The 24,888-nt window shown below is 36.4% G+C and overlaps 1 protein-coding gene across 4 annotated transcripts in view; it reads left to right on the forward strand.

Moving 5' to 3' along the window:
- pcsk5b (proprotein convertase subtilisin/kexin type 5b) overlaps positions 1-24,888 on the forward strand; it is a 522,800-nt gene that overhangs the window by 254,322 nt on the left and 243,590 nt on the right. For all 4 annotated transcript variants that reach the window (XM_028802364.2, XM_028802367.2, XM_028802368.2 and 1 more), the window contains exons 10-11: positions 2,090-2,193; positions 22,399-22,516. In XM_028802364.2, the coding sequence (XP_028658197.2) occupies positions 2,090-2,193; positions 22,399-22,516 (222 nt within the window). The remainder of the gene's footprint in view (positions 1-2,089; positions 2,194-22,398; positions 22,517-24,888) is intronic.

Genomic DNA, 24,888 nt, shown 5'->3' on the forward strand with positions numbered 1-24,888 from the left:
AAACTGAGACTATCCCTCTTCTGCATTTTTTAAAACCATGGCTTCTAGTTACATTTTTCTTTCATTTAGTTTTATGTGCCTGATCAGTCAATGAAACCATAAAAATAATATGGACATACGCAAGTCTGACACCTACAGTTTAAACATGTTTCTGGTTATTCTTTATACAAAATGACAAATATTACCAAATTAAAGACATTATGAAGCAAAACAGTATATGATGTCTTTTTTGTTATGTTGCTGGGAGTTTAATATTTACTGAGCTACCTGCACAGGCTTTACAGTTTTTCAGCATGTCTTTTTGACACCATATAGTGGTAATACCTTTTCTAAGACCTCTTTGAAATGTAAACAGATATTTTTCAGCACACAACTATAGTCCTCATATTTGCATAAGTGATTGTTTAAAGAGATGATTATATATTTTTGTTTTTGCATTGTTATCCAAAAAAGGAGATATTAAGAACCTAAGAAACATAAGGTAAAAAAGAAACCACAGTTTGGCTTATGTAGTGCAAAATAAGTCCCAGTATTTTTTTTTCCAGTATCAAAAAAAGATTTTATTGCTTTATATACAATGTGTACACGTGTTTTTGCCGAGTGCTGTGTTCTTCCCACTGCCCAAAGCCATTCTATTCCTATGAAAGACACCTGTGTCCTACAGTGAGTGTTAAGGTAATTGTTTCTGATAGAATGGACTCCAGTTGTAATAAGCAGGTACATTAAGTTAATGGATGGACGGGTGGCTGAATGGATGGTATTAATGATTTCATCTAATATAGTAATACAGATAATCCAATCGGATGGTAAAACGGACAAGTTTCTGTACCATTTTTGTTAACCCAGATTTATTGCTTGTCTACTTTTTTCCTCTACTCTCCATGGTCTTGAGCATATTTTGGATTGAGAGTCATGATTTTCATATCATGTGACCCCACGTGCAGCAACACCTTCTGGGCCCCATGCCCTCTATTTTGGTGCCTCTATGCATCCACTTGTCCTCTGCCTTTCACTCCACATTGTCAAACCCTCTAAGGCTGTTTCTCTTTAGTGTATATATCATCTTCACACCAAGAACTTCTTCTTACACTGTGACACTCCACACATCCATCTGATCATGCTCATCTCTGTACTTGCTGGCTTTGCTTCCGTCTCATCAGGCACCACTAGCCAACACTTCTATAGATCATACTACTTCTCCCATAGCTTTCATAAACTTCATCTGTCACTAACAGAGAGACTCAACAGAAGTCAGAGTTTGGGACAGGTCCTGGAATTTCTTCCACGCACCTCCACCCTTGATGCTACCAATGAACCTGCACCTCCATCTGCACTCAGCATGTTATCCACTTAACAAAGTCTATGTATTGGATTGAGTTCCTTCCAACACCTCTACCACACATACTGCACAGCCATGCCCCCACCTCCCTTTGCACAATTTTCTGGTCTCCATCTCCATCACTATAATAAATACTGATGAACTCCTAATGGATCATTAGTCCAGCCCCACCTTCACCTTAAAACTTTAGCTATCCCTGTCTGCTGCCCTCACCACAGTTTGTGCTTCCTCATGTACTGCTCTCACCACAGACATTAACCATTCATCCATATTTTTCTTTCTCAGTGGCCACCTTACCGTTTCTTGTGGAACTTTGTCAAGTGCCATCTCCAGATCTATAAAGTGTAGCCTCTATCCTTAACAGGAGGCATTTTCTGCATTTGTCTAATAAGAAAGATGGCATCTGCTGTTCCCTTCCCAGTTATAAAACCAACTATATTTCACTAACTTTTACATGATCTCTGAATCTTTTCTTAAGCACTATATCAATCACCTTTATTACCCGCTACAAAAGCTTGATTACTCAATATGACCCATGTTTTAAAGAATCACATTTTCTTTTGTTTACTGGCCCTGGCTGTGATTGTATATTGTTGAAAACATAGGTGCTTAAAGCTGCTATGACTCTTCTGCCTTGATGTAATCCTTCACCCTGTTATACTGCAACATCATTTAATTTTGTTTCTTAGAATTAGATTTCACGAGTTATAATTGGCTATTAAAGCTTTTTTTATTTTTATTTTATTTCAGTCAGTTTCTAACATGGAGGGACGTTCAACATATTATTGTTAAAACTTCACGTCCTGTGCATTTAATTGCTCCTGACTGGAAAACAAATGCTGCTGGCTACAAAGGTGAGATACAGTAAATGAATCATTGAAAATATTACAATATTTAAAATGTTGTTATATTTTCTATTATTTGTCATGCTAAAATTCTATTGGAATATATAAAAACAAATGTTTATATATGCTTGGTTTTCTTGCTTTTGTTGGGCCCCTCATAAAGTGGAGATAGTCTTGCAAATTTTTCAGTTTAACCTTTGTGTTATGGGTCATAAAAGTGTCATTGGATCTCTCTGCCTGAAGGAATTTGCAGCAACAGGATGTTGATCTCTGTGTATTATGAAATTCTCTCAGTGTCCGTGTGTATTTTGTAATGTTCAGGGTCAGGTTATCCTCACAACACTGCTTTGTCACCTCATCCCTAAATTTAACCTTGCCATTTTCTGTTTCTTTGTTTGCACATTCTTAGCTGAAATGAGAGTATAGCTAAGCAAAATGTATTACAATGCAGATTATTTTGTCTATTTAGTCTTTCCTTATCTCTGTTTTCCACTGGTTTTCTTCTGCCTGCATGTATAATCAATAATACTTTATAGCATTAACATGGTGGTTTCTTATGATTGCATTCTGTGTTGGATGCCTTATCATGTTCAGTGCTCATCATCTTTTCAGGCAGAATGCACTGTACACACATAAGAACAACATCCGGTATCTTCTCATACCATATGGAGTTAATGGATCACTGTTCATTTGACTGGAAGGTTTGTTTTTCAAAGAACTAATTTAAGTTGTTCTGGTTTAATTTAAGTAATTTACATCATTAGGAAATCAACTTCTATCCACTGCCAGGAACCCTCACAAGAATGTATATTTCTTTCCTGGAATATAATGGCAGATATTAGCAGTTAATTATTTTAAATGTTCGAACTGTTCAGTGACTATTGGGAACAAGAATTTCATACACTGACATAGTTTCTTCTGATGTGCATTGGCCTCTTTTTATATATAAACTGACCTCTGTATTATCTACTAAGCACTTTGTACTTTGTTTCATTCAGATGCTGCATATCAATAAGTACAAGTTTGTATCTCTTAAAAAAATAATTTAAAAAAGTTCTAATGTAAAACCACCTAATATAGAAATTATTATTAAAACATGAAAGCAAGAATTTTATTTCACAAGGAATTTTATTTTTGCCTAGTGCTGAATTTATTTATAATAAGTCTCCTATATACTACAAAGTACAGGTGTTTATTAGTTTGTTTATAATAAGGAAAATTGTGAAATTATCTTCATATGCAATTTGAAGTTTATGGCATTATTATGTAGCCAAAAAGGCATTAGTGCAGATAACTTGATTTGTGTTTTCTATTGAATAACATGCTGTTTGTTGTTTAATCATTTCTTGTTCATCATGGCACCAGAGTGGCTATGCATTTCATATTGGTCTATACATGTGACAATAATACTGCTACTAAGAGTAAATATATTGAAAATTCAAGCTATGTCACCTGATCCCTCATTGTTTAACAACAGTTGCTGCTTAAGCCAATGTCACATACTGCACAACTAGAAGATGCACTATGTCAGATTTGCTGACCGCAGTTGTTGATCTTGTCGCTGCCCATGTTACATTAACTGACTGAGTGCCAACTTTCTAACACAGTCGTGTTTGCCCCATTTCTGACAGCCAATAGTGTGCTGCCTGATGGAGCCAGTACTGTACAAAAAAATAACAATTATGGCAAATTCTGCCACAATTTCTGCCTTTTTTTTTTTTCTTCCCGTTCTCTTTTGGGTACATAAAACTTAACGTGAGACAGATGTGCTTCTCTTCTGTTTGTGAGGTCACACCCACATATTTTTTTATTCCTAGTCGCTGCATTCTATGCATTGTACTTCCGGATGAGCATTCATTGGTTGTTGAAAAAGAAAATCAAACCTGTTTGATTTTATCAGAGTGAGTCACTGGATATGGCACATTAGGCAACTGCCTTCACTGGAGTTACGCCACTGACTGCCATCAACTCACGAAAGTTATACAAATAAAGGCTACAGCTAGAAAAATCACATTTAGTAACATAGGCTTTGGTCTCACAGATTCCTCAGGTTGCAAGTCCTAACAGCAACCCAGTGAAGAAGATAAAGAGCTGTGTGGTCTTAATATTTTGCATTTCTAGGGATGTTTACATTGGGTTCCTATTGATGGGTGTTTTCCTCTGCTATTTCTGTCTAGAAGTGCAGGAATTTTTTTAAATGTGTTAACTCGGGCTAACTAACTGTTATTGCATTATGTGCCTTTATATACTAATGTTTCTCTTCAAGTAGAAGTAAAAATACATATATTAATTTTCAATAGGTTTAATTTCTTTGTTTAATTTAAACTGGCTATGTATAAGTCTTTATGTGTGCAGTTGTGACTTGTGACTGCTTATTCTGCAATAGGTTTTGGCCCCCTACTATCTTGTACCATACTTTTCTCTTTAAACTACAAAGGTGGGGTTTAAAACTCTACTGACTCATTGTAACTTTCTGAAATAAATACTTAACCAGCAGAATGTATAGATGTACAGAGTTCAAAAACAGATTATTTCAAGGTGAGGTGGTTTTGGCTTCTTTTACTACACACTTTTAGATAGCATCCTAGGAACACCTGGTGCATGGCTTGTTGGGACTATTAAATCTTACCAATGTTAATTATCTGCCTCCCTTTTGGTTTTGGGAATGCATTGATGTAAGAGGATAGATGTAACCAGGTAATGGATAAACGGAATGTAGGAGATTTATTCTAGATGGGTACATGAAAAGCATTGTTGAGTCATGAAGAATCTTTTTGAGAGCTGAATAACAATTGACCAGCCTGAAGGGCTGATGTGTTAATTAAGGCTCTCTTTTTGTAGATGCCTTCCAAAAAATTAAAATTTTTGAAATTACAGAAACTAGCTGAATGGATTCCCAATAGCAAAGGAGGCTGATGTGCATTTGATGTGGAGTAAGAAGGTGTTGCAGCAGGAGAGCTAGAGACTGTGTGGCGATAGTGAATATTCAGCGCAATGTTAGGGTAAAATTTGTGTTCGCCATCATTTTGGATGGTGTATGCTACAGTATATGATTTGTATCTGGAATTCCTCAGGAGGTTGCAAAAACCTTTCTGCTGTAAAGGAACAGAAGATTTCAGTACCTTCTATCAAACCAAAATAAAAAAAATCAAACCAAAATAAAAAATTGAGGCTACAATCACATAGAGAGGCACATAAATATACTAAAGATACTATAATTTAATAAAGGTAAATACATTTAATAAAGCCAAATGTAATGTCACATTATCATCTTTGTTTCAAAATAAGACCTTTTCCTTTTTAATTTTTTTGCTTAAATAAAAAATAATAAATGCTGAAATAAAAAGAAGTTTTGATACAATAAAACAAATTTAGAATAGTGTTTTTGATAGTCTATTGGTATTTGTCACAATGGTAATTGTTCTTCATTAGAAAGTGACTGAGGTTTAGAGGCAAAAACCGATTAAATTTATGTATAGTTGTTCTAGTTTCTGTTTAGGCAAAACAGACAGGAATAGTTTTTGTTTTGAGTGTGAGCTATAAGGGGCAATATGAAAACTATTCTATTCAGTTCTTGCATATCATTATTTAGTTGTTAAATTAATGTTTTATACATTAATGTTCTTCTCTAGTAAAATAGGCAGATTTTTTTTGCTAATCAATAAAAAGGGTGGTCCAATCAAATTGTTACTTCTAAAATAATAACACAACAAGCTAATGTGGTTTTAAAAAGAAAAAAAAAAAAACACCTCAGGACATTTGAGGAGAAAGTGCAATAAAAAACAGACTGAAATACGACCTATAAATCTGCTCTTTTGGTAGATAGATAATTTAATAATGACTCCATTTTTTGAAGTTTAATTTTCCAGATCTGATAAAAAATAATAAAAAAAATCTCCTATCTCATTCTTCTGTAATGCAAAATCAAGTTAGTTTGTTTTGACATCTCTTAATATTTGAAATGCTGCCAGTTTTCTCTTGCTTTAAAATAATATAAGGCCATAAAACATTCAACTAATCAGAAGTGACTATTCATTCCATCCAGCCTGTTTGGTTAGCTTAACAGCTAAGCTTGTCCCAGTAGGTTATCCAGGTCCTTTTAAACATTTTCCTGATTTATACTTTCACTACACCACTAAGTTGTTTGATCCAAATTCTTGTGGGTCTTTGTGTACAGAAATACCTCATGGCTTTAGTCTTAAACACTTCTGCTTAATTTCCAGTGTTACCCTTCAGTATATGATTCAGCATTTAATCTAAAAGAGTTCTTTAGTCTTGACATTTTCACTTAGTGATGCTGTATATCTTTAATAAATAATGACAAAGCTGATTTCTTGTGTTTTGTTTATCAAATGATGTCAGACAGTAACATTACTTTTTTGTAAATATTTTAAATATTGAAATCTTTAGGCATTTCCTTTTTTACAACACTCTGTAACTGTAAGAAGGGCATGAAAAAATCTGTATATTTCAATAGACTTAGTCTCATTTCTGAGTATCAGTTTCAAGTCCAGGATTATGATGTTCTTTTTTGCAGTATGAGCATATCAACTGAAAAATTTGATTTTGTTCTTCATAAGAGTGTACACTTAGTAATTTAAAAACTAAACAATTATTTGCTTTTCTGACACTGAGACCTATTGCACTACCTGCAGCTGGAAGCCAAACCACTTGTGAAGGGCCTTTGAAGTTTCGGACTTGCAGACAGTCAAATATGCTACTCTGTCTGGATAGTTTCCACATAGGCCCTATAGTGACAACAGCTTTACTCTCATACCTTCAGACTTGGCTCAGGAAGTTTACAAGCAAAGACAGATCTTCACTTGTAACTATGGCAATACTGTATGTTTTCTTTTCATCTGATAATATATTTGCTTTAGAGAAAAATGTCTTATAACCATATATCTTCATAAACTGTGAAATTTGCTGCAGTTCTCATTATTCTTGTTTTGGAAATAGTAAATCTTGCACAGTTGTAAACCCGATTTTCCTTTGTAAAGGAAGTCTGCTTTTTTTTTCCCCACTTCAGTCTGCGTGCTACCTCTGCTAAACTCACTTATTCAGTTGCTAAGGGAATAGAGTAACATGATGTAAACAGACTTGAACTGCTCTTACTCTTTGCCAGAATGTTTAATTCTTGTTCTGGTCACTGGAATGAAATACTCTAGATAAAACTGCAGGTGTCGTACAGTTCATGAAGCAAACTTACTTCCAGTTTTTGTACACTGTCACAAACTTGACTCAGAGTCATAGAAAAGTTTGGGGCAGCCACCTGTATCATTGGTTTCCTGGCTGCAAAGTCGTAAACTAGGTAAAGCACTGATGTGCACAAAACCAAGTCCAAAACAGTACTGAGGGAACAGGGAAAAGGTGGAGGCTTTTAAAGGGGAAGACAGGAAGTGAGGTCAAAAGGGTCGGGCTCATGAAGGTCTTCAGCCATAGGTTCGAGCCTGGACGTGACATCACAGGGGCCAGAGCCAGCAAGGTCTTCATCCAGAGGCTCGGTCACGGAAGTGACATCAAGAGGACCAGGTGGAATCTCCTATGAATGGTCTGCAGGAAAGGGAGAAAAAGAGCCAGTGCACTCTGCCACATCCCAGTATGACTCTGAACTGACCTTACTCAAGCCCTTTAGCTGCCTCCCATGCGCACGTGTGTGACAGCACATTATACACAGCATTGACATATTCCATATGTATAACTGTATGCACATTTATATATTAGCTGCTAGATATGTTATGAGTATGTGTGTGTCTCCAGTATATACTAGCATCACTGTCTATGAAACCATTGTAGTTCAGAGTATGTGGTTTTTTGGGATACTGCTTGATCTAGATCTAAGCTGGTTAGTTTAATGTGTTTATTTATTCATTCATGTATTTATTTATTGGTAACTCTAAGTGTTTTGCCCTTGGCACGATGGAGTGATGGTAGCACTGCTGCTTCACAGCAAGGAGACCAGGGTTCATGTTCCGGGACTTCCCTGTGGGGAGTTTGCATGTTCTCCCTGTGTCTGCATGCGATTTTTCTGAATGTTCTGGTTTCCTCCTATTGTCCAAAGACATGCAGGTGAGGAGCGACACTAAATTGGCCATAGTAGGTATGTGAAGTGCGAGTGTGTTCCCCCGCAATGAATTGGTGCCCTGTCCAGGGATTGTTTCACCTGTGCTTGCTGGGATAGGCTCCAGCTCCCACAACTCACTCAAGAATAAGCAGGCTTAGAAAATATATGGTATAGTATCCTTGGTAATAGTGGTTTATACTGTACATACAGTTTAGACTGGAACTGGATTCCTTATGAACAGATCTGATCCTTGTTTTGTAATTTCTAATACCGGAACATGCAAAGTAAATGTTTATCTGTCTATAAAAATTAGTAAGATCTGTCTATCACACAATTACTCCTGAACTAATAGAGCTATACCCTTGACCATGGTCTTATTTGAAGGCTTATGAGCTGTTATGATCTGGAAATTCAAAACATTGTAGGTAACAGCAACCTGGTTGCCTCGATGTGTGATCATGTGTTAACGGCAAAGTAATTGAGAAGCTAAGTGGTAATCACCATAATGGCAGAAAGAAAAAGAAAAGCACTGACATCTGCTTAGTGTCAATCACATCTCAGAAGGTGATTAAGTGAAGAATGAGAAACAATAAGAAGACAAGATGCTGAACCACATAGACAAGCAAAAAGTTGTCCTAATAGTATAGTAACGGCAACCTGGCAGCCATAAAAGACAACAGAGTGACATGTAGTCAGGTGTTTATGGCAAAGCGATCAAGGAACCAAGTGATAACCACTGCAATGGCAGAAAGAAAAACAAGTGCAGCGATACCTTCTGAGCGTCAAGCATATCACAGAAGTCATTTAAGTGATGAAGAACAAGAAAGAATAAGAAGACAAGATGCTTAGCCCCATTGACAAACATGCAGTAATCCTGAATATGATGTACAGCAATTGAGCAGCAGACAAATACAGTGGCTCATAGGCATGCAAGAAAAAGTCCAGGATACAAAATAGTTGAAACCACATCAAAGCACTGCCACTTCCTAGAACAATGATTTTTGAGAAGTGTCCTTCCTCAAAACCTTTGTTCTCAAAATACATGCGAGGGCACGTACTGTAGCACATCAGTCCATAGGTAACTCAAGTCACTATTGCCAGGATCTAATATGCCTGCATCCAACCCACTCTTGCCCGTCACCCACATGGTATTTCATGTGACTTTTTCACCTTGTAGCTGATAAACTAACATGGTGACTCCATGCAACTTTTTTGAGCCTAACTGCTACATTGTTTTCTACAAACTACCAAGAGAGGTTTTCTTTGATGTTATTTGAACTTATTGTTGAAATTTGCTAGGAGCTATGGCCAAAATATTGTTAGAGCCTGATTGGTGGAAAGAAGTGGTTAGAGATGTTTAAATAAAAAGAGGCCTTCCACAGAATATTATCAGGAAGTGGCATTTTGTGTAAGTACAATAATTACTGTACACATTTAAAAACTAACCCAGTAAAATAATGAACAAGCGAAAAGAATGCCTACCTAACAAGCCAAGTTTATTACTTTTAGCTGTCATCCAACTAGCCATATGTAACTGTGTTTCTGGGAGTGAAGAAGAATCTCACAATTAGTATATCATTGTAAACACTCGGTAAGAACTTCTGTGTTTAATCTCAAGATTGGAAATCAATATGCAGGAAAATTTCTGCTTCAATCTGGATAATATTTGTTACATTTTAAGGAATTGTTCTCATTTTTTTTTTTTTTTTGGAAATAAAATGAATGTATCCTTTTTAAAATGAACTGCACGTTATGATTGTAAAAATTACTTTACACCCATTTATTTCCAAGCATATTGAATGTGGTGTAATTTAGGTAGGCAGTGTGACGTGGTGGTTAATGCTTTGTACTTAGTACTTCATACCCTGAAGTTGTGGGTTCAAGTACCTCTACTGACACGATGTGTCCATGAGCAAGTCAAGTCAACTCCCAGTGCTGAAACTGTGAAGAACAAAAGAAATGTAACCAATTGTACCTCTCAAATATTATAAGACATCTGCCACATAACAGGAAGTAAGATTCCATAAATGCATCAGAAATTTAGAAAAATGAAAAAAGAAGATGACTTTTTTCTTTCCAAGGCACAGTGCTGTCTGAAACTAGTGAATCAGGATCACTTGAAAATATCCCATGTAGTTGAGCAGTATTTCAGAAATAATAAACATTTTTATTCCAATATTTATAACAAATTACTTATGAATAGATAGATAGATAGATAGTATGCACTTATTCATTCCCAAAATACTTTAATCCAGTTGAAGACCATGTGTCCAGAGAGAGATTATGTGAATGGCACATTATTTTGTAATGCTGCAATCCAGCTCCTGTAATCTTGATTAGTTTCTGAGCCCAGCTGTTGTCCCATTGGTAGATGGTTACTCTCCCTCTGTCGGTGTAATTTTTCTGCAGTTACTTTAGTTTCCCTCCACTACCCAGTACGTTCGTTTGAATTAAATTGGTATCAGTGATATAGAGTTCATCATTAATGTGAACTGTGAGAAATAATTCTCCATTTAGGATCTCTCTGGCCTTATTCATGGCTTTACTGTAATAGACTCTGTCCCTGTGACCAACTCATTTTAAAAGCTACTTCAGAAAATAGATATGTGTATGTATGTAAAAATCAAAGTGTTTGTCAATCTTTTTCTTTTTCTTAAATAAAATCAAAGTAATTTTACCAAATTGATGGACTATTTTGAAAAGCCAGAACATTTTTCATTTTCTTTATTGTTACATTTTAGCAGGCATCAAATTCTATATTGTCAGGACTGTCAAGTTTGGAAAATTTTAAGAAGTTGTTAAGAGAAATCTGATGAGCTGATGAAGTTTTGCCTGAATGATAGATAAAGAAGAGACTGGAAGGCTCTTGGAAATGGGTCATTGGCATAAATGTTTTAAATATTCCCAGAACTTCTACTCTCTTCACTATCAATGTAATGGCTGTATTAGCATAATTATTGCCTTTTTGAGCTCCTGTCTTTCCTCATGTGCACTACTCCATGTCTCTCTACCCAAAGCATAGCCCTAGCACTCCTAATAAGGTTGTTAATTATATTTTAAACAATTTGTAATTTGAAAGCAATCCAACCATCCATTACTCAGCTTGTGTAATACTTTTCATGGTCATGGAGTCCAGAGTCTATTACAGCAGCATTGCCCACAAGGCAAGAACCAACTCTAGATGGAGGCACTAGTTTACTGCAGGGCAAATTAAACATGCACTTAGTTGTCTAGGACTTGGAGTTAGTTACCAATTAACCTAACATGCATGGAATGTAATGGAGTACCTAGAAGATAAATCCCACACAAACACAAGGAGAAAATGTGATGTCCACAAAAACAGCACCCAGATCTGAGTTCCAAACCCAAGATTCTGCAGTTTTGGGGAAGCAGTACTATCCTCTGTACCATCCCCTTATAGAACGTATTTAAATGAAAATAAATTTGTATAATGAAACAGTTGTTAGCTTACATTGCGTTTAGCATCTACTCCAGTCAATATTCTTATGTATTTTAATATGAAACTATCCATCCATCCATCCATTTTCCAACCCGCTGAATCCGAACACAGGGTCACGGGGGTCTGCTGGAGCCAATCCCAGCCAACACAGGGCACAAGGCAGGGAATCAATCCTGGGCAGGGTGCCAACCCACCGCAGGACACACACAAACACACCCACACACCAAGCACACACTAGGGCCAATTTAGAATCGCCAATCCACCTAACCTGCATGTCTTTGGACTGTGGGAGGAAACCGGAGCGCCCGGAGGAAACCCACGCAGACACAGGGAGAACATGCAAACTCCATGCAGGGAGGACCCGGGAAGCGAACCCAGGTCGCCAGATCTCCCATCTGCGAGGCAGCAGCGCTACCCACTGCGCCACCGTGCCGCCCAATGTGTAACTAGCCTTTTGAAATAAACAAATTTAGTACATGTCAGATATAGCTATACTGTATGTCTACCACCCACTCTGAATGCATTTTAAATTATTTTAAATAAGAAACTTTTCTGTCAGGCATTAACAGAAGTTCATGAGATGTATAGAGACTCATAAAGACACAATAAATTAGAAAGGTCCACAAAGATTCTAAACAAGTCAGAAAATGTATGCATGGCATAACATTGAGGCGCTATCGGTGACTAAGTTAACCGATAAGACAGTTAAAGCATTTTTTTAGTTTCTTCATCCAAGAGTTAGTTATTACATGCTTGCTTAATCAACATTTTTGTAACAATGAGTCAAATTCCAAAATTATAGCAGTAATAGAATCATATTACAAGGGTTAGTAGACTACATTAAATACGTGCCTTTTAATAGTATTTTACCAATCTCACATAGTTAAAGTAGCCCAAATAGGCTTGTGGTGGCTCAGTAGCTTTCATACACAGAAGATTCCAGTTCAAGTGATGTGAAAATGGTGTGTGGTGATGTGTGTTAGTGGTGGAGGGCCAGTGACTACCTGTTGTTCAATTGTCTTAAACAGCATTTTTGAAAGTGTACCCAATAATTACCAAAAAATAAATAACTATTAATGCAAAGTGTCCAAAGCTAGAATGAATTCAATATTACGCTGTGAAAGAAAAGCAACTGAAAAAAGCTCCAAATCAAGTTATTAATATTAATAGTAGTAGTTTGTCTGCATATAATACACCTTCTTTATAAACATATTTTCTGTCTGTCATATTTTTTAAAGTCTTAGCCCAGGAAAAAGTACAGATAAAAATGCAGAATGGTGCAATCTATGAGTAGACCTATAAAAGCTTACATTTTTGATTTCATGATTTAAATGAAAATTTGAAATAGAGTAGATGAGGAAATGGTAAGGAAACTGATTTGCCATCAAAGTGCCCACTGCTGCAGGAGTTTCGAAAATACAGCACCCACAAAGTTGCAGATTCACCTAGACTTTTTCCTACAAATAACTCGTATAATCCCACAATGTGCTGCATATCAAAATACACGTTTGGTATAAGTGTGTACTTTTCTGTTTTGTTTTTTTTTTTCATGTTGTGCACAAGGTGAGGTTCACTTAATGTTCATTAATCTTTAACCTGTGTGGCATTAAAACCGAGTGTGGCTTGGGCTAGGAATTCTAAGCAAGTATGGTTAAACCCGAGTCAGGCTCAGGATGACTTGTAATATTATGTGTCTATAGTGTTAAGCCCAAATAACTCTCAGTACAGTGTTCTGCCATCTAGTAGATGAAACCGCATCATGCTGCAAAAAAATATTTCTATGCTTTCTGCCAATTTATGGTAACTCTAAGGTAATTAACTCATTAATATTCATGAGTGAGATGAATCCTCCAGCACTGTAACAGTGGAAATGTCATAAAGGCAATTTTTAGAACAAACTGAAAGTGAACCACTGCCTGAATCGAACTACAGTAATGACGTTGTGACTTGGCCATCAGACGTTGACATGGATAGTGAGCGCAATACACGATATGGCACTGTACGACTGAAATGTGTGGTCGAAATTTAACATCTTTCTATTATAAAAAAAATCTTGGGAGGGAGACGAGACATAATCTTCTCAGAAGACACTTTGACGTCCTGAGAAGAGACACTTTAACGTGAGACGAAAGGACAGCTACTGTAGAGGCTTTTAAATGATCAACACGCAGTGCAACAAGCAGAACACGCAGCTCACCAGCAACAGCAGCAGCAAGCCAGCAGATGATCCGACCACAACTCCTTAGCGTGCATTCAGCAACCCCCACCCTTCACAACTCGAGCAGCATTATACATCCCATGAGAAAGAGACTTAACCATGCCCGGGGACGGAAGAAAAGGACAAAGAGTAAATGACAAAGTAGAACGTCATAAAGAATTTAAAAATGTTGGCGCGGTACACGTGCACAGCAGGTTAGAGATAATGGATGTACGAAAATTCGAAAGTCTCAAAAAGGATAGGAAATGTTGCATTAGCACAAACAAACGGAGAAAAGCTGCTCATTGTATCTTTTAATTATCCATCCATCCATTATCCAACCCGCTGTATCCTAACTACAGGGTCATGGGGGGTCAATCCCAGCCTACCGCAGGGCACACACCAAGCACACACTAGGGACAATTTAGAATCGCCAATGCCACTATCCTGCATGTCTTTGGACTGTGGAAGGAAACCGGAGTACCCGGAGGAATCCCACACAGACACGGGGAGAACATGCAACCTCCACGCAGGGAGGACCAGGAGGAAGCGAACCCAGGTCTCCTTACTGCGAGGCAGCAGCGCTACCCACTGCGCCACCGTGCCGCCCTCTTTTAATTATTCTTCAGCAAAATGCCTTGGAGGGAGCATTCTTCAAAAGCAGTCTGTTATAGCGTGGTCAGAGAACAAAGAATAGAGGTTTGTTTTATAAACTGTTGAATTTACATACAGTGTCAATCAATGCATACATTTTACTCTGGTTGGTTCATTGGTTTACACCCAAATGATTTATATAAAATAAAAGTCTATTATATTATATTCTGGTTCTTCTTATACCTTTGAGTTGCACCACCACCCTTGAAATTTCTGTGCATATAACAATTGTCCATTCTTGTTGCTTATAGTACATCAGTTGATTTCTTAGTCATCTCTTACATCAACATTTCTTCTTGTACATTCTTTATTTACTTGCACAGTCACATAGGTGTGCTTTTCTGCAACTGTTGTTAATTGAATAAAAATCACATAATGTAGATCTGTACTGTATCAGCTGTTTCCTTTACTGGAGGACGTGGATATTTTTTCCTTTTCCCCAGAGGTGTAACAAATACAATACCCTGCTGCCTATCTGTCTGCTTTTTCTTTTCGCTGCGCACTCTGTATGGTTTTGCTCCCTTTTCTTGCCAAAAACAATAACTGGGCTGCTAACTAACACAAAACAATAATCAACACATTCCACAGTCTTTTTTTAATGATGGAATTCAGTGCCAAGATGTAATTTATATCCCTTGGCTAAATATAATTTAATGTTACATTTTAATTTTATTTATAACCAATTATGAATGTGTGTGCAGCACTGACGAGCACTGCAGTCTCCTGTGTGTTACGGTTAAATGTACCTTTTTAAGTAGTGTAGCTTGCAAGGCTTTTTATCATGTTTTCAATATACTGGAACAACATCTTGCACCACCATAGAAGAAACAGAACAGGAAACCAAGAAAATAAGATTAATAAAGATTGCAAAGTAATTATAAAAAATCCAAATGAAAATAGTAGAGCTTTTAGTAGTCTTTTATAAAGATGCCCAGTGTTAGCTTGCGTATCTTGCGTATTGGTAAAATATTTGTAATTTTTTTGGTACATAACAGCTAAAGGCTGCATCACCACTTATTGTATGCTTTGCTCTTGAAATAATAAGCAGACCACTATTAGAAGATCTACGGTTACAACTTAGGATGTAGGGTGGACAAGCATTCCAAAATGTGTTAATGAGTTTATTTAAGGCTTTATATACCATTAATAGTATTTTAAAGTCAGTTCTAAAGGGCACAGATATCCAGTGTAACAATGCTGAAACTGGTGAGATGTCCTGTTTTTCTGTTTAATACTATTGATGCTGCATTCTGCACTAAGTGCAATCAAGTGATGTCTTTCTTTGACTATAAACAAAAGCATGAATTAATTTCTCAGTGTCTTGATATGTTATAGGAGGTCAAACTTTTGCAGTGTTCATAAAATGGAAAAATGCAGTCCTGTTAAAATGCAATTGAAAGTTTAGATCAGAGTCAATGATTACACCTGAATTGTCTAGGGATCAAGTTTGTTTCAAGTGCTTTCGTTATTTCCATTTTTACCAACAACCAAGATTACCGTTTTTTCTTAATTTATCTTGAGGAAATTATTACTCATTTAGGAAAGTAAGTAGGACATTGAATTAAAGAACCCAGTGCATCAGGGTCATGAGTTGTTAGAGGTAAGCATAAGTGCATGTCATCTGCATAACCATGGTAGTTCATCTTGTGCTTCAATATAATCTGTCCTAATGGGAGCATACAGATTGAAAATAACAGTGTGGTCTGGAATAGATCCTTGTAGCACGCTGTATACAATATCATGGATCCTTGAACTGTAGTCAACACAATTGACAAATCATTTTCTACCTGTTAAATAAGATTTAAACCAATTTAAGACACTGCTAGCAGACCCACCCATTGACAAAGGTGAATGATAAGAATACTGTAGTCTATGATGTTGAATGCTCTACTCAGGTCTAAGAGAACAAGAACAGATACATGGCTTCTGTCCTCGTTAAGCCACAAGTCATTTTCTACTGGAGTTACTACTTTAACCAGTGCCGTTTCTTTACTGTGATTTGTTCTAAAACCTGTCTGAAACTTATAAAGAGTGGAATGTTTGTTTAAATAGTCATTTAATTTTTAATAAACTGCTTTTGTGGAATTTTACTTAAAAAGTAGGTTATAAAGTTGTCATTGTCGATGTTAATTTTCGTAAGCATGGGTTTAATTGTTGCAGCCTTTAGACAAACTGGGAAGGACCCCCTTATTAAATGATGAGTTAGCTATGTAAAGTATACTATCAATTAGCACATCAGAGATATCTTTATACTAGGTCAAAGACATGAGTGGAATTTTTTATTTGAGAAATTGAAGGTCAGGTAAACTTATTGGAGTGAATGAATTTAATTTGCTAAAAGAACATGTTGAGGTTCAACAGGAACAGGTCATGTAATGTGTTGGCCTTGTTTTTTTCTTTTGTTTTTTTATTTTAACGGGAGGCTTTACATAATTCTCATTTGATCTGTTTTATTATCTGTTCTTCAGTTATGTTACTATTATGTATTTATTACAGTTTAATAACAAAATCTTTATTTGGTGTCAGCAGAAGAAGCTGACGTTCAATGTTAAGTAGAGACCACAAGAGATTTTCTGGGCTTTATCCTCCTCCATTTGTGGATGCACCTGTACTGCTTCAAAGCATTTGTATATAATAGAAGGTTTATGGATGTGGTGAAAGAGGACATACAGGTGATGGGTGTAACAGAACAAGATGCAGAGGACAGAAAGATATGGAAGAAGATGATCTGCGGTGGCAACCCCTAACGGGAGCAGCCAAAAGAAGAAGAAGAAGTTCTCAACACATCAGTCAGTTTATCTTTACTTTACTGCACCATAACAGAAAAGGTCCATGAGCTAAGCTTCCTCAAAACTTGAAGGCTGAAGTAGAATTCAGAAGATCTGCAAGAGAGATTGTATGTGTGTGCATGGTTTTCATGGGGAGTATTTATGAAAAAGTATTACCTTCTATCCAAAATGATATGTTGGCTGGCTTTCATTTGCTTACATTTTCCTTAGAAAACTTGTGTATGTGTGAACTTCTATCAGCTTCTAACTAGGAACTCAAAAAAGAGCAATCTGTCTTTGTTGATAAAAATTGTCATTTTGTTCATTAGTGTCTATGAACCATTTACACACCAATTGTTAAACAAACTGCTAAAGCAACATGTTGAGAAGGGCAATGGAGGCAGGCAGAGACAAACATACCCTGCAGCTGGAGCAGTTCACAGGAGGGCCAGCACATGCTCAGAGTCATTGCAGTATATCAAGTCAGCATTTCTCTAGACAGCAACAACTGAGCACTCGGGGTGATCCAGCTTGATGTCTCCATATTGCTTTGGTCTTTATAATTCTTAGTTTTTAGCATCTTGAATTGGATTTAGCTCTTTTTTTTCCAAGATATATCCCATAGAAAAATGGTTTTCAAGTATGTCACCAGCAACAGATACCATGTGTGGATTGTTATCCGAGATCCCATCTAGTTGGACTGCATATGCAAAAACTGTGTGAAAATAGGAACTACTCTAGTTAAAAATAAATAAAAATAAATAAATAAAAGTAAAAAATAAGAGAATTTAAGAATTCTGGAACACAGAAATAGCAAACAAACTGAATAAATATTCACCCAAGTGCTTGTAAAGGGAAGAAATAAGGAAATGCCCCATGTAGAAAGAAGTAAAAGGAAGTTTCTAATTCAAAGATTTTAAAACAGGAGAGTCATATGTGCTTTAAGCCTTCAATAGGTTGATGACTAATAAACCCTGGGACCTAATGGGATTTTATCAATTGTACTGAAAGAAATTAAAGACCTCATCTATAAACCCTGATTAGGGATATTTGAGCAGTCACTTGAAAAGGGAGAAGTACAAGGAGACTGGAAAGTTGAAAATGTGACCTCAGTCTTCAAGAAAGAAGGCAAAATGGATACCGGTAATTGTAGACCAATAAGTTTGTGTTCTGTGCTATAAAAAATTATGGAAACTATAATAAGAAATAAATTAGAAAAGTACCTGTATGCAAATAAAATGGCTAATAACATGGGTAATGATAGTAAGATCCTGCCAAACACATCTTTTAGATTTTTTTGAACAGACAACTGTAATACTTTACAAAAGCAAAGTATAACAACATAATTTACTTAGACTTTCAAAAGCCTTTAATACGGCCCCACACCAAAGATTAATTTTAAAGCTAGAGGGTGCAAGCATCAGAGGTAACCTACAAAACTGGATCTCAAGTTAACTGGCTCGAGACAAAGAATATGGATGAGAAGAGAATGTTCCATATTGAGTGGGGTCAACATTGCAGTCTGCCAAGGCTTGTTACTTGGACTGTTACTTTTTCTAATTAATAGTAACGACATTGAATCAGTATAGTTGTTAAACCTGTGAAATTCACAGGTTGACACCGAAATCTGAGCAATGCTAGACACTGGGGAGGCAGCAGAAACAATTTAAAAAGATTTAGACAAGCACAAAACTGGGTGAACTTTCGGAAAATGCAGTTTAATGTCAAAAAAATGCAAAATGCTACACAATAGCAAAAGAAGCCTCAATTATAAATACAAGATAGGGGACACTGTCTTACAGGAAGCAACCTCAATGACATTTACATTTTCAGTGCCTAAGCAGTGAGCATAAGCAATTAAAAAGCTAGTAAAATCTTAGGTTGTATCATACAGACTGTTGAATATAAATATAAGGGATGTTCTTCTCATACACTATAATGCACTAGTGAGACTGTATCTGGAGTATTGAGTACAGTTCTGGTCACCATGGTACAAGACAGACATAGCAGCACTTAAAGCTGTGCAGAGCAACCAAGCGAATTAAAGGACTTAAGGGCATGTTGTACACTGACAGACTCAGAGAATTATACCTATTTAGCAGAGGAGATTACGTGGAGACCTAATTTAGGTCTTTAAAATTCTCAAAGGCATTGATAAATTAAATCCAGCAGAATTCTTTAAACTTAACAGTGAATCACATACTCAAGGACAACAGTAGAAATTAAGGGGAAGTGCATTTAGGACTGAAGCAAGAAAGCATTTCTTCACGCAAAGTTTTATGGGAGTCTGGAACAAATTACTGAGTCATGTAGCTGACAAAGAAACCTTGACAAACTTTAAGAAATATCTGGGTGAGATATTGGGACAGCATTAGCTAAACAAAGCTGGATGGACTAAATAGTCTCACCTTGTTTTTCAAATTTCTTATATTAATTTGTTTTTGTGTGACATTTTTTGGGGCTTGAATTTCATGGCAGTGACCATATTCTTTTTAATAACAGTGTTCATTATTAGTAATGTCTTCTGACAGAAGACATGAGGGTATTTAAGATGCCACCATAGCAATTCCAATGTTTTGGAGAGACATACAAAAATCTCTTTGAGTCTGCAAAGTGTCTTAAGGTAACGATCTTCAAATAACCAGGAATGTTTGCCATTTTTTAACGGTTTGTTTTGCTCTCAAATTTGTCCATAAGTATTACTTGTCTTTTTGATGTTTAACCTGCCTCCCACCACAGCTATTCCTTCACCTCAAGCCTTTCAATAAAGACCATACCACATTTCATGACTTTACCAGCAATTTTCAATCTCACCCTTAATTTAATCTTAATGAGTTGAAGGCATTCTGCAGTGTATGCCTCTGAAAACAGTCGTCTAATGTGATATACCCAGCAACTCACTCCAACCTGTCCATGACTTGCTTCAATAAACAGGTTTGATTTTTGTCTTTAGTCATAGGGGTGGGATCTGTGTGTGTTAGAGCTGACAACCAATGAATGCTAATCTAGAAGCACAGTGCATATAATGTAACAACAGGAATAAGGAACACTAGTGTTTTGAACATAAGATGCTTCTCAGTCTGATGTCTCATAAATTTCATGCCATCATAGTTTTCAAAAAAGAATAAAAAAAAAGGCTAAGATTGCGGCTGAACTCACTGTACCTGTTAACTCTCCGTTCAGCCCCTGCTATGTCAGACAGTATGCATTTGGCAGTCAGAAAAAGGGGAGAGCGCAACTGTACTGAAAATTAGGCACAAAGTCACTAAATGTGACATGCCTAGCTGTGTTCAGTTGTGTAAATTGACGTGGTCCAGCAACAGCAGCTTAGCAAATCTGACATACCCCATGGCCACTAAGCAGATAATGTGACATTGACTTAGCCTTTATTTCCTAGTCTACCATTTATATCTGTCCTTTGAATGAATCTTCACTGAAACCATTAAACTTGTGAATCAGTTTTCACCAACTTCATATTAAGATGCATCAGTCTTTCCCTAACTTCCCCATTCCCTTCTTCTAACTTCTGTCATTCATCCCCAAATTGAGCCATTTATTTCATAACATTTGGTACCAGGCAGGATGAAGTATTAAGACTCCCAGCTAGATCAAAGGGCATACAAGCTTGCTTTCTTTAGAAATGTAAGCAAGCTTTAATAATTGTAACCATCTTCTTGGCACATGCATTTTTGTAAGTTAGACAGTATATATAAAAGACATAAACAGCATTCATGCCTCCATCTTAAACATGAATTATTTTTTTACACATACTGTATGTGTAGTGGGCGGCACGGTGGTGCAGTGGGTAGCGCTGCTGCCTCGCATTTGGGAGTCCTGGGGACCTGGGTTCGCTTCCCGGGTCCTCCCTGCATGGAGTTTGTATGTTCTCCCCGTGTCTGCGTGGGTTTCCTCCGGGCGCTCCGGTTTCCTCCCACAGTCCAAAGACATGCAGGTTAGGTGGATTGGCGATTCTAAATTGGCCCTAGTGTGTGCTTGGTGTGTTTGTGTGTGTCCTGCGGTGGGCTGGCACCCTGCCCGGGATTGGTTCCTGCCTTGTGCCCTGTGTTGGCTGGGATTGGCTCCAGCATACCCCCGTGAACCTGTGTTCGGATTCAGCGGGTTGGACCATGGATGGATGGATGTATGTGCAGTTAGTGTGTTATCTTCTGTTAGCATTTATATTATGACTTTATTATTATATCACAAGCCCTAAAGACCAAGTCATAGGTGTCACAACTATCCTGTGTGCGGTCACAGTGCTTCTTGGAGCATTTGTGTGCTAAGAAATGTGCCTGTACTAGTGCAAATGTAACAATAAGAATTTTGTTCTATTTAATTCAATTATGATAATTTAGCAACATGCCTTATTGTCTTTTCTGCTTTAGTCTTATTTGTTTCGCATAACTAAATCACGTTTATTAATTCATAATGTGGCTTCAAACTGTACAACCTCGGTCAATTTTGCTTGAAATTTTCCAGTGTTGAAGCAAAAGTGCAACTAAAATAAATAAGGTTAATTTAATTGTACCAAGAATTCTAAACAAAGTATGGAACAGTTAGGGATGCCACATTTCTTTTAACTGGATTTGGTATATGTTTTGGTTGAGTTGGATTATTTTTAATGTATGGTTCTATGCTTTTACTAAACTACATCAAGTTCACCAGTCTCTCTGAATAACAGTGGGTCTAATCCTTACATGTTTATTTTTATTTTTTATAACTTTTTATATTGTAATTTTATATTTTTAATGCATTTTTATATTAAGCCCTGTGTATTACTCATATATTTTCAAATTGTATTTTTTTTTTTTTTTTTTTTGCAGAATGTCAAAAGACTGCATGTCAATGTATTTTTCCTGTTAATGTGGCAGATTATAAATTAACTGCAGATTAACTTTTTTTTTTTTAAATTTTATTTCTCAAAGTTAAAACTTGCTGGATGAATGTTTGGAGTCATTTGGATGAAACTTTATTACAGCTGTAAATCCTTTCCTGAGTGCAAAACTTATATGGCAGCATGTTTTTTGCAAAAACCCTTTTTTTGCATTCTCTAATTATATTTTTTCCTTAGTGAGCCATCTTTATGGATTTGGATTAATGGATGCAGAAGCTATGGTTAAAGAAGCAGAGCGATGGAGGACAGTTCCACCCCAGCACATATGTGTGGAGCCCGCTGACAAGCAAATAAGGTAATGAAGGTCAATTATACTTAATATTAACTCTGGTCATCTCCATGGGACTGTCCTTTTGAAAAACACTTAAACAAACAAATGGTTCAGGCAAGTTTCTCTTGATTCCTTAAATTTGCTGTTTGCTTACTGAAATTCACCATTTAACTATTCAGACACATAGAGAAAGGTCAGACTTTTTATTATTGTGCACATACATGTACTGTAAGTGTGTTTTTTCCTTTTTATTTCTCCGTTGTTCTTTTGCAGTTTATTGTGCTTGACTTTCTAGTAAGGACCAATCAAGTTTGCAGATATATTCTGGATCGTGTTTCACAGGCAATAAAATATTTTGTTACAAATTAAATTTGCCATTTATCTCTGAACATCAGTAAATCACAGATGTTGGCCTATTAAGTGTATGGAATATTAATATATGCATCCTCCATATTCTGACATATTTCAAACGCTGTGATCCACAAAACATTTAGATGAAGCCCTCAGGAAAGGAAAATCGGCAGTTTTGAAAGGGACCTGTGTAGCAGAATGTGAGCACAAGCAAGCCACCTAATTAGTGTTTCATTAGTAGCAAAAAACGAAATTGGTCAGAGCAAAAATGGTGGCCCTCCAGTAACTGGGTTTGTGTTCACTGGTCATGTGTGTGCCTGCTTTGCATGCTGAGCTGGTTGAGGTAAAAAGAAACTATTATAAAGAGCAAGAAGTTAAAATGAAAACAGAAGAACTGTGTTGCATTAGCAGCAGTATTTTGTTATTAGTAAGGAAAGTGGCAGAAATGAAAACCTGCAGCCACTGCGGCCCTCCAGGATCTGAGTTTAACAACACTGCCGTAGTCCATTTGGACACCCAGCCCACAACTGGCAGCAGCAATGCATCATGGCATATATGAATGCAGGTAATTGTAGCAGAAAACAACAAATGCCTGATGCTGGACCTGTAAATTCAGGTGAAACACCTACGCCATGGTTCCAGACATTAAGAGGTGTAACTTAATAAAAATGGCAGTTGCAGAAAGGTTCATCACGAGGCACATGGGGAAGAGAACAGGTAGGATTTGTAAACAACTGAAATATAAATTGACTAAAAAAAATCTATACACACACTAAAGGAAGTGTTTCTATCCTTCTATGAATTACGTTTTTGAAAACTACCTTTGTGCTCTGGTTTCTGTTGTTAATAATCAAATTTTATTTGCCATATGTTACCAATGAATTTTCTTCAATATTTATTCCCTTAGTGATATTTTAAAAATCAAAAATTATTTAAATGAAATAATCAGAAATTACAAGTGCTTAATGAACTAAACAACCCAAGTGACAAAAAAACAAAGTAGAAATTCTTTACCACACAGTGTAGTATACAAACATGGTAAATATATAGTTGAACAAGGATGTCAAAATATTCAGCCTGTTATTTTAGGGGTAAGAACTGTTTTTGAATCCACTAATGGGCATTTTGATGAAACAGTTTGTATCCGTGGTGCCTGTACGTCCTCCTCCATTATGGCAGTGTTTGGGATTTATCTCTGCAGTTAAAGCTCAATTTATATGTCTGCAAATGTCAGTTTTCAGAATGGATGATTTGTGTGCCTTTGTTTTTATGTCACACAATGAGGTCAACAGTCAAAACAATTTCTGTGATGCAACAGTAAATTCTTTTAGCACTATCTTGTTCATCTCAGTTTCTGAAACACCTTTGAAAATGGGAGTATAAGTGGATTTTGACGCATATTGACACAGCAAATGATTTTAAGAATATGGATAAAACATGCTAAATAGATTTTCATTATAGTCTCATTTATTCATTATATTTTTTTCCCCAAGTGTTCACAACCACAATCACTTGAGGAAAATTTAAAAATCTAAAAAAAAAGGGCAACCTGTAATACATTCTTGACGTCTAGTTCAGAGTAGTATATTGTCAGGTTAAAGATATTTAACTGTAGTAGGTATGGCTTTGAAAGAGGAAATAGCAGCCCCGTGTAATTCTAGTATCAAGGTTGGAAATGTATTTATTTAAACTCTAGCAGAGCACATTGCTGATAATGGGACATCTTCCTTCTATGTAGTGGAGTTTGAAATTGTTTGCCTCATTACTGATCATTGATCTGCGGATGTGTGTCATTTCAAGGCCAGGAGAGAGAGAAAGAAAAAAGAAAAAAAGCTAAACTTCCCATTCTAGATTTAGTTAAGTCAAGAATAGCTTGTGGTATTCTTGTTGTTGGAACATGATTTTTATTTGTTCACAATTTAGTTTGCATAACACATTTTCATTAAACTCTTAACATTAATGTTTGCTCTTTTGAATGTAATTACTAGTACTTTGCAAACTGCATGTATTCAAACTTTCACATGTCTTGTAAAACTTATTCTAAT

This window comes from Erpetoichthys calabaricus, chromosome 5 (genome assembly GCF_900747795.2).
Source record: "Erpetoichthys calabaricus chromosome 5, fErpCal1.3, whole genome shotgun sequence".
Lineage (NCBI taxonomy): Eukaryota > Metazoa > Chordata > Cladistia > Polypteriformes > Polypteridae > Erpetoichthys > Erpetoichthys calabaricus.